General features: G+C 41.8%; 1 protein-coding gene across 1 annotated transcript in view; it reads left to right on the top strand.

Annotated features, from left to right (window-relative positions):
• The window catches only part of cnep1r1 (CTD nuclear envelope phosphatase 1 regulatory subunit 1), a 32,803-nt gene continuing 20,964 nt past the window's right edge, over positions 1-11,839 (top strand). The window contains exons 1-4 of the mRNA XM_084337543.1: positions 1-224; positions 1,043-1,114; positions 1,652-1,725; positions 1,835-1,944. Coding sequence (XP_084193669.1) covers positions 200-224; positions 1,043-1,114; positions 1,652-1,725; positions 1,835-1,944 — 281 coding nt within the window. The 5' untranslated portion in view covers positions 1-199. The remainder of the gene's footprint in view (positions 225-1,042; positions 1,115-1,651; positions 1,726-1,834; positions 1,945-11,839) is intronic.

Genomic DNA, 11,839 nt, shown 5'->3' with positions numbered 1-11,839 from the left:
GAAGAAGAAGAAGAAGAAGAAGAAGAAGAAGAAGAAGAAGAAGAAGAAGAAGAAGAAGAAGAACCGTTTAACCAATGACGTTGCAGTTTACGAAGGTAGCCACTAGCCAATCACCGCTGGGTTCTGGCTGCTTCAGTTGCTCAAGGAGAAGCAGCGTCTGCGCGTTAAGTCAACTAGCAGCCGGGGAGCAGCTTGAGCCATGAATTCCTTGGAACAGGCCGAAGGTAACGTTAGGGGACATGGCAAAGCAAACTAGCACATTTTATCATAACCACTTGTTATAATATGCTTTGTCTATTAACCAAGGGTACGTTGATCCTTCGAAACAGAGTGCTGAATATGCCTTTTACAGAGGAGTAACCAGCTAGTTCGATAGCTTCGGTTAGCTTGTGGTCCACGCTAGATCATTCTACCAGTACTTGTTGTGCTAACGTTACCTGAGCTTCCACTAGCTGCCAGGCAGTACCAGTCAGTGCCGTGCCAGTAGTTCATGCAACATTGTACTATGTAGATAAATGTTTTTTCTTCTAGTCACATAGGCTACGTTACCCAGTGTAACGTTAGTTGCTCCCTTTTGCTAAGCTGTGTATCAGTTATCTGCAGAAGATGAAACATCTTTGTCATGGACTCATTTTATTAGTTAACTCATTGCTTCACCATCCAACATAATTCACGATCCCCCTTCACACAATGCTCAGTAGACAACAAAGTCGGTGCTCCTTTGTCTATGGAACAGCCACAAATCTTGTATAGCAAATGTGAGGGTTCTCTCAATTGAGTAAGTTCTAGCTTTCAGTGGGGTGCATCTTCACAAATATTCAATGAACAGTCCTGGGTCACAGGAGAAATAACATGTGTGAATTATTAAAATGGGTCAAACTCCCCTTTTTAGGGGAAGATGAATGTTTTATTTTTTTACTTGACATTGTAAACATTCCCTAGTAAGGCAAGTTGCATGTTAAACATCTGTATTTGTGTTCATATGATACAAGAGGAATAGCACTGCAGAACATTTAGTGAACACGTCCCTTTGTCTTTGTAGACCTAAAGGCCTTTGAGAGAAGACTGACAGAATATGTCTCCTGCTTGCAACCTGCGACGGGTCGCTGGAGAAGTGAGTAACTCTTTTTACATAGAACATGACCACAAGGACCACACCCTGCTCTGACAAGTCTAATATCTTAAAGGCATACTAAGTAGTTTCAGCCACTAGATGTCAATAGAGCACCACCAAAACAACATGTTTACATAGACTGCAGCAAACTGTCAAACTAGGTATTGCAGATCAAATATGATCAATCAAACTTGTCACTAAAATGTTGTCAGAAACATATTTTAGTTAGAGAAAGTTGACAGCGAACAAGCTGGCATTTTCTTTTTGAAAACTGGAGTAGAGAACCACAGACGGCCCCACATGCATTCATTGAGCAAAAGTTGATGCCCAGATACTTCCTGAGCACAGCAAAATAAGAGAATCCAGGCAGAGGAAGGGGTCTCTGCAGATAAAGACACCACCACACACTTCTAGTGTAATACGTGATGATTGAGAGAGGGATTGTGTTTATGAGTCTATAGTACGTTGTTTTTTTTATGATAATTCGACTCATTATTCCTTTGTTTTCTCCACCACTGTTGTCATATTTAATTTCAGTGATTTTGATAGTGGTGTCTGTCTGTACGGCCACCGGGGCTTGGAACTGGTTGATAGACCCTGACACGCAGAAGGTAACACTTACTTTTTCCACAGATGCATCTAGAGTTTTGTGACTTAACACACATTGATTTGCACAGTTTTCTCTTCAATGTCATTTAATTATTTTCTATTGCTACGCAGGTGTCCTTCTTTTCGTCGTTGTGGAATCATCCGTTTTTCACAATCAGCTGTATCACTCTAATAGCGCTGTTCTTTGCTGGAATACATAAACGAGTTGTTGCCCCTTCGATGTATCCTTTCATATACACTTTCTAAGACATGGGGGATTTGCACCTATGCATTATTGGTACAGGTGCTCTCATTATAGCCATATTATGGTTCACGCATTCGCAAAGTTGTTAATGCACTGAGTCTACATAATATTAGGAACAGTGCACTTTCTATGAATAAGAAGTGAATAACTGAATTATAATCACTGATTTCAGATTCATGAACCCAGCTTTGAAGTTTTTTTTTACCATCATGTCAACACTGTGTGGTGATTTCTAAGGGCACGTTCACACCTACCCTGTTTGGTCCGTTTTAAGTGAACCATGGTCCCTTTAAATCAATAGTCAGTTTCGTTTGGAGAGGTGTGAACACAAACCAAACTATTGTGAGGACCAAACAACCGAACCATGGTCCTCTAAGTTGGGACTTGGTCCGTTTCAAAGTGGAGCATGTTGCGTTTGCTGTTGGTGTGAATGCAATCGAACTATAGTACCTGAAGCAAAGTAGCCTACAGTGCATTGCAGTGTGCGCTCCATTTAGTCAGACTCGCGCCGCACGCGTAATCTCTCTTTACTGCCACATCATGAGTGAAAAATATCGTGTTTGGTTCAGCAGCGATGGCAATACAACAAAACAAACAATAAAAGCAACACAAAAACGGCAGCTAAAAACAACAATAAATATCATTGAAAGCTATAATACTGTACTGTATAAACTGTTGTGTGTGTAAAGTGGAGTGTGTGTGAGAGAGTAGTCGGCAGGCAGGTGGCAAGTTGTTAGTATTATTTGTTCATGAGTCTGACTGCCTGGGGGAAAACTGTCTTTGAGGGGCTTGAGGCTGTGGTACCGTTTGCCGGACGGTATCAGGCTATCAGCTGAGGCAGTTTATGGCTGGGGCCCTTGATAATCCTGCAGGCTTTACTGATGCAAAGGGGTTTCTTTAGCATGATGTCCCTGATGTTTTGTACACAAGGTATAATACTCTATTGCTGTCACAGCTACATTAACGGAGAATTAACTTTCATTTAAGAGGGGGAGTTTTAAGCACAAAAAAACTGAAATGAATGACTAACGAAGACCCCTTTTACATTGACATCCCTTGCTCATGGGTCATTGATGCAGGTCTGTCCCATGTTAACACTTTCAGAGCCCTTGATTAACCTTGATTTACCCGTTGAATGCCACCATCCACTTCAATGTTAGCATTAAAAACGCCTAATCTATGTTTTAAATTATGGCTATTTGTCTAATCTGCCCGTCGCTTATCAATGACTCATTTGCAGTCAACATTGTCGAAGCGGATTGTTTTTTTATCGGTTCATTTTCGTTTTATAGCATTTTGAAAAGCCCTCGTTTTCAAGGAAAATATAAAGATTCCATGATCAAAGACATTTACTGGAATATTCTAGAATACACAAACGTTGTAATTTTTCGGCCTATTTATGAATCGTTTTCAAATAAACGCTAGATTATCGATAGTATATGTGTACGTATGCACGCTATAGACGCAAGCTGAAAAATCGATTCTCTTATTTCCTCATCAGCGATCGCTCACACATAGGGCAACCGCTGGGATCTCAGCGAATACAACTCTGATTATCCCAAGACTGGTAAAATAGATTCCTTACCTCAGATCAGATGTTCTCCAAAAAGATTATTCCAATTCCTGATCGCCGATCGCCATTCCAAATATCGCAGCTTATTGATTGATTATTGGCTGCTGTGAATATATATTCCAGGCTGATTCCCGTCCCGCGATGACTTCCATGTTGATCAGACTTCTTGCCAGCACAAGGAGCCAGCTGGCTCCGCCTCTACATATCTACAGATCCCAGGTCAGTCTAAGCGACTGACCTGCAGTTACACAGGGATAGACGATAGGGGGCGCTTTTTCCCATTCTGAGCTCCTGTAGGGGCTGGTGTACCAACGGGAGACTCGGTTGATGAAATATGAATTCAGATCGCTAATAAAACAATAAAAAGATATTTGTCGTCGTGGGCACTCAACGGGGGGGGCTGATAAAATTAGATATGTCGTCCGTGGCACTGAAAGGGTTAAGGGGCAATTTATACCCAAGCCATCACCATTTATACTGATATAATGATGCATACATTTTCAGACTAAATACAAATTTAGATTTTGAGGTCAAATGTTATGTTTTTGTCTGCATAACATACCCTTCCCTTTCCCCTCCCAGTCTACACTGATGGGGATGCAGGCAGGCGCCTAGTTTAGATGACAACCGGGGAAGATTAGAGGCCTAGGGAAGAGAATGAGAAAAGGACAATCATCAATTAAAGTTTTTTTTAACCCTTTTACACAAAGCCAACCCGGGTACTACCCGTAACTCAACAGAGTGACTCATTTATATTGGCAGCAGATCTGGGTTATTCCTGAGTAACTGCATTGGTGTAAATGTACTAGTGTGCAAACTGGCTTGTTGGGTCCCACGGCTTACTTTAAATTATCTGTAAATAGGGATGCTCCGATCACGTTTTTTGCCACCGATACCGATCACCGATCGTCGTGAGCCATATCGGCCGATACCGATCCGATACCGATTGTTTTTGATTAAAAAGAAATTAAAATTGTGTTATATAATTTTTTTTTTTTTTTTTTAATAAAATATATATAGTATATAATTAGACTTGTACTTGTATTATCTGCGAGACATCGCCACCACGCAACAAGTCAAAATGCTCGCTATCTGCAAACAGCTCCACTGTCTGTGTGTACTCTAGTAGCCTCCAGCTCCAAAAAGGATTCTCCTGCCCTGCAGCTGGACCCTATTGGTAACATTACGGTTCTTTGGTCATTTCACATTCAGCAAGCCCTCAGCTCGAATACGCATTAAATCAATGTTATAAGACATTGATATCAAGAGCTATCTGTAGCTACTGCTAGCCGGCTAGATGACGTTAAGACAAAACTTTAGTTCAATGGGACATTTCGTTTTGAACAGAGAACTAACGTCAGCTAACGCAAGCTAACGGAGGTATGAACATGGACTACTAGACTTTCTGGATAATTTGTTGATATCAGGAGCTATCAGTAGCTAGCCGGCTAAATACCGTTAGACAATGCCTACTAAACGTGAATAGTTGACTGGGTAATTTTGTTTAAACAGTAACGATAGCTAGGTAGCTAACGTTAGCTCGGGTCGAATGCACTACAGACTCGAGCAGAGGAGCCTCCTCTCAGTCCTCAGTGTTTACAAACTCTACACGGGGGCGGGCGGGGCCTACGGGAGGAGGAGCAGCGGCAGTTTGCAGGTCGTGTGTGTCTGAGACAGACAGCGAGTGAGATCTTCGCTTGATCGGTTTCCGCGATCGGCGAATATGACTCATTATCGGAATTCACAGATTGCATATTTATACTGAGTATCGGCCGATAACGATCGGTGGCCGATCGATCGGGGCATCCCTATCTGTAAAGTGTTATTTAACCTATGGGCAGAGAGAGCATTTACAGGGTATCCGTGGAGTATTAGTATTAGTATTTCCTCCACGCATGATTAAGCATAATGTATACCGATCATATAAATTTAAATTATATAGCGTGTATAGGAAAGAAACGGCAATCGATAATCTATCATATGCGTTTGGGCCTATAACTAGCGTTTTTGGAATTACAGCAAAAAAGCTTATAAACATACTTATATTCAAGACTGTATTAACACAACAATGTATGAATGAAAAAATTTAACGTTCCCACATCCGGAACGATAGATAATCGATGTTGAATGGGCCATAGTAATGTCAATATAGCAATACAATTTAAAAAGTTATAGCCCTGCAAAGAAGGTAAACATCTCCATAGGCTTTCTGTTTGACGACAAGTGGTACCTACAAACAAAGGGCACAGCAATGGGCAAAAAATTCGCACCAGCCTAGGCCGACATCTATATGGCAGAATGGGAAGAAACCCTCTTTCCAAAATGCCCATACCTACCAACCAAATACTTCAGATACCTCGACGATATCTGGGGCACCTGGCCACACGGCCTCCCCCAATTCCAAAAATTCATAGACAAGATGAACCAACACCACGACTCCATAACAGTTAAGTACATCACACATAAAAACGAAGTGGAATTCCTGGACACAATAACGTACAAGGGAACCAACTTCGAAAATACCGGGATTCTAGAAACCAAGGTGTTCTTCAAACCCACAGACACCCACGCCCTATTACACAGAAATAGCTTCCACCCAAAACACACTTTCAAGGGACTCCTCAAAGCCCAATTCCTAAGATTCCACAGAATCTGCAGCCAGGACACAGACAGGGAGGAGGCGTGCAAAACCCTATGCGCAGCCCTCAGAACCAGAGGATACACAAGACAGGAACTAAAACATGCAAAACAGAATTACCTCAAAAGAAAAACACCACAGGACACAACAACACTACAACCTTCACTCCTACCCCTAATAACAACCTACTCGCAATACACCACAGACATAAACACCCTACTGAAGAAAAATTTCACCCAGGCACAACCGTTAAAGGACTGCAAAATCATCTCAGCATACAGAAGGAACAAAACCCTTAAGGACCTTCTAGTCACATCCAAATTTCCACCTCCACAAAAAAAAGAACACAGAACAAATCCGGAACCCAGAATAGAACCACCACCAAATTAAAAATGGAAAAATTGGAATTTGAAAAATTTGAAAATAAAAAAAATTAAAATTTGAAATTTGAAATCTGGAAATTGAAATTTGAAATTAAAAATTAAATTGTCTACCTCCTCAGGGGTATGAAGACATACATCATGTGACAACTTAGATTATCTACCTCCTCAGGGGTATGAAAGCACATCATATGAAAATTGAAAACAAAAAGAAAAACAAAAAGAAAAAGAAAAAAAAGAAAAAAAGAAAAAATTGAAATTTGAAATCTGGAAGTTGAAATTTGAAATTTGAAACATTGAAAATTGGAAATTGAAATTTGAAAAATTGAAATTTGGAATTTACAATTTGGAAATTGAAATTTGAAATAAAAATTCTCTACCTCCTCAGGGGTATGAAGACACATCATGTGACGACTTAGATTATCTACCTCCTCAGGGGTATGAAAGCACATCATGTGAAAACACCTATATTACAAAAAAATTTATTATAAAAAATTAAAAAAATTTTCTGCCTCTAGACCCAGTAGGAAGCCAAGCAATGGATGAGGACCGTGCACCCCCCCAGCCGCCGACCACTCTATACCAAACTAGTACTAACCTACTGGGGAGTGACCGCCCGCAAAACCCAAAGCCAGAACCTAAGCCTAAGCCTGGTCTAGAGTGTAACTTCCTCATAACTGGTCCACAGGAGTAGAAAAGCAGAAACCATTCAAAAACAATGTAACTACAAACAACCGACCTTAACTAACTATTTACCTATCTATCTAAGTATAAATAACCTAGACTCTCTACCTCCTCAGGGGTATAAAGACACATCATGTGACGACTTAGAATCTCTACCTCCTCAGGGGTATGAAAGCACACCATGTGAAAACACCTATATTACAAAAAAAATTTATTATTAAAAAATAAAAAAATGAATACCAAAAACCACCTATAGAGGGCGCCATCCCGCTTCAAAAAAATGGACCAAATAATGAACAAAATTCTCTACCTCCACAGGGGTTTGAAGGCACATCATGTGACGACTTAGATTCTCTACCTCCTCAGGGGTATGAAAGCACATCATGTGAAGCACTTATATTACAAAGAGATGAATTATTAAAATAATTGTGCCCCCTTCTACCTCCTCAGGGGTATGGATGCACATCAGGTTAAAAACTAGATTACGACGTGACCCCTCATACCTCCTCAGGGGAACGGGTGAACATCAGCACAAACAAATCTGGAAACTGGAGTGGTCCCTTGAGCCCATAATGGTTCTCTTTTCTGCCTCTAGACCCAGTAGGAAGCCAAGCAATGGATGAGGACCGTGCACCCCCCCAGCCGCCGACCACTCTATACCAAACTAGTACTAACCTACTGGGGAGTGGCCGCCCGCAAAATCCAAAGCCCGAACCTAAGCCTAAGCCTGGTCTAGAGTGTAACTTCCTCGTAACTGGTCCACAGGAGTAGAAAAGCAGAAACCATTCAAAAACAATGTAACTACAAACAACCGACCTTAACTAACTATTTACCTATCTATCTAAGTATAAATAACCTAGACTCTCTACCTCCTCAGGGGTATGAAGACACATCATGTGACGACTTAGAATCTCTACCTCCTCAGGGGTATGAAAGCACACCATGTGAAAACACCTATATTACAAAAAAATGAATTATTAAAAAATAAAAAATGAATACCAAAAACCACCTATAGAGGGCGCCATCCCGCTTCAAAAGAATGGACCAAATAACGAATAAAATTCTCTACCTCCACAGGGGTTTGAAGGCACATCATGTGACGACTTAAATTCTCTACCTCCTCAGGGGTATGAAAGCACATCATGTGAAACACTTATATTACAAAGAGATGAATTATTAAAATAATTGTGCCCCCCTCTACCTCCTCAGGGGTATGGATGCACATCAGGTTAAAAACTAGATGACGACGTGACCCCTCATACCTCCTCAGGGGTACGGGTGAACATCAGCACAAACAAATCTGGAAACTGGAGTGGTCCCTTGAGCCCATAATGGTTCTCTTTTCTGCCTCTAGACCCAGTAGGAAGCCAAGCAATGGATGAGGACCGTGCACCCCCCCAGCCGCCGACCACTCTATACCAAACTAGTACTAACCTACTGGGGAGTGGCCGCCCGCAAAACCCAAAGCCAGAACCTAAGCCTAAGCCTGGTCTAGAGTGTAACTTCCTCGTAACTGGTCCACAGGAGTAGAAAAGCAGAAACCATTCAAAAACAATGTAACTACAAACAACCGACCTTAACTAACTATTTACCTATCTATCTAGGTATAAATAACCTAGACTCTCTACCTCCTCAGGGGTATGAAGACACATCATGTGACGACTTAGAATCTCTACCTCCTCAGGGGTATGAAAGCACACCATGTGAAAACACCTATATTACAAAAAAATGAATTATTAAAAAATAAAAAATAAATACCAAAAAACCACCTATAGAGGGCGCCATCCCGCTTCAAAAGAATGGACCAAATAATGAATAAAATTCTCTACCTCCACAGGGGTTTGAAGGCACATCATGTGACGACTTAAATTCTCTACCTCCTCAGGGGTATGAAAGCACATCATGTGAAACACTTACATTACAAAGAGATGAATTATTAAAATAACTGTGCCCTCCTCTACCTCCTCAGGGGTATGGATGCACATCAGGTTAAAAACTAGATGACGACGTGACCCCTCATACCTCCTCAGGGGTACGGGTGAACATCAGCACAAACAAATCTGGAAACTGGAGTGGTCCCTTGAGCCCATAATGGTTCTCTTTTCTGCCTCTAGACCCAGTAGGAAGCCAAGCAATGGATGAGGACCGTGCACCCCCCCAGCCGCCGACCACTCTATACCAAACTAGTACTAACCTACTGGGGAGTGGCCGCCCGCAAAACCCAAAGCCAGAACGTAAGCCTAAGCCTGGTCTAGAGTGTAACTTCCTCGTAACTGGTCCACAGGAGTAGAAAAGCAGAAACCATTCAAAAACAATGTAACTACAAACAACCGACCTTAACCAACTATTTACCTATCTATCTAGGTATAAATAACCTAGACTCTCTACCTCCTCAGGGGTATGAAGACACATCATGTGACGACTTAGAATCTCTACCTCCTCAGGGGTATGAAAGCACACCATGTGAAAACACCTATATTACAAAAAAATGAATTATTAAAAAATAAAAAATGAATACCAAAAACCACCTATAGAGGGCGCCATCCCGCTTCAAAAGAATGGACCAAATAATGAATAAAATTCTCTACCTCCACAGGGGTTTGAAGGCACATCATGTGACGACTTAAATTCTCTACCTCCTCAGGGGTATGAAAGCACATCATGTGAAACACTTATATTACAAAGAGATGAATTATTAAAATAATTGTGCCCCCCTCTACCTCCTCAGGGGTATGGATGCACATCAGGTTAAAAACTAGATGACGACGTGACCCCTCATACCTCCTCAGGGGTACGGGTGAACATCAGCACAAACAAATCTGGAAACTGGAGTGGTCCCTTGAGCCCATAATGGTTCTCTTTTCTGCCTCTAGACCCAGTAGGAAGCCAAGCAATGGATGAGGACCGTGCACCCCCCCAGCCGCCGACCACTCTATACCAAACTAGTACTAACCTACTGGGGAGTGGCCGCCCGCAAAACCCAAAGCCAGAACGTAAGCCTAAGCCTGGTCTAGAGTGTAACTTCCTCGTAACTGGTCCACAGGAGTAGAAAAGCAGAAACCATTCAAAAACAATGTAACTACAAACAACCGACCTTAACCAACTATTTACCTATCTATCTAGGTATAAATAACCTAGACTCTCTACCTCCTCAGGGGTATGAAGACACATCATGTGACGACTTAGAATCTCTACCTCCTCAGGGGTATGAAAGCACACCATGTGAAAACACCTATATTACAAAAAAATGAATTATTAAAAAATAAAAAATGAATACCAAAAACCACCTATAGAGGGCGCCATCCCGCTTCAAAAGAATGGACCAAATAATGAATAAAATTCTCTACCTCCACAGGGGTTTGAAGGCACATCATGTGACGACTTAAATTCTCTACCTCCTCAGGGGTATGAAAGCACATCATGTGAAACACTTATATTACAAAGAGATGAATTATTAAAATAATTGTGCCCCCCTCTACCCCCTCAGGGGTATGGATGCACATCAGGTTAAAAACTAGATGACGACGTGACCCCTCATACCTCCTCAGGGGTACGGGTGAACATCAGCACAAACAAATCTGGAAACTGGAGTGGTCCCTTGAGCCCATAATGGTTCTCTTTTCTGCCTCTAGACCCAGTAGGAAGCCAAGCAATGGATGAGGACCGTGCACCCCCCCAGCCGCCGACCACTCTATACCAAACTAGTACTAACCTACTGGGGAGTGGCCGCCCGCAAAACCCAAAGCGAAAACACCTATATTACAAAAAAATGAATTATTAAAAAATAAAAAATGAATACCAAAAACCACCTATAGAGGGCGCCATCCCGCTTCAAAAGAATGGACCAAATAATGAATAAAATTCTCTACCTCCACAGGGGTTTGAAGGCACATCATGTGACGACTTAGATTCTCTACCCCCTCAGGGGTATGAAAGCACATCATGGGAAGCACTTATATTACAAAGAGATGAATTATTAAAATAATTGTGCCCTCTTCTACCTCCTCAGGGGTATGGATGCACATCAGGTTAAAAACTAGATTACGACGTGACCCCTCATACCTCCTCAGGGGAACGGGTGAACATCAGCACAAACAAATCTGGAAACTGGAGTGGTCCCTTGAGCCCATAATGGTTATCTTTTCTGCCTCTAGACCCAGTAGGAAGCCAAGCAATGGATGAGGACCGTGCACCCCCCCAGCCGCCGACCACTCTATACCAAACTAGTACTAACCTACTGGGGAGTGGCCGCCCGCAAAACCCAAAGCCAGAACCTAAGCCTAAGCCTGGTCTAGAGTGTAACTTCCTCGTAACTGGTCCACAGGAGTAGAAAAGCAGAAACCATTCAAAAAAACAATGTAACTACAAACAACCGACCTTAACTAACTATTTACCTATCTATCTAAGTATAAATAACCTAGACTCTCTACCTCCTCAGGGGTATGAAGACACATCATGGGACGACTTAGAATCTCTACCTCCTCAGGGGTATGAAAGCACATCATGTGAAAACACCTATATTACAAAAAAATGAATTATTAAAAAATAAAAAATGAATACCAAAAACCACCTATAGAGGGCGCCATCCCGCTTCAAA

The sequence above is a fragment of the Notolepis coatsorum genome (genome assembly GCF_963971535.1).
Source record: "Notolepis coatsorum genome assembly, chromosome: 20".
Lineage (NCBI taxonomy): Eukaryota > Metazoa > Chordata > Actinopteri > Aulopiformes > Paralepididae > Notolepis > Notolepis coatsorum.
Note: the sequence above shows the minus strand (reverse complement) of the source record. Positions and strands in the feature narration are given on the sequence as shown.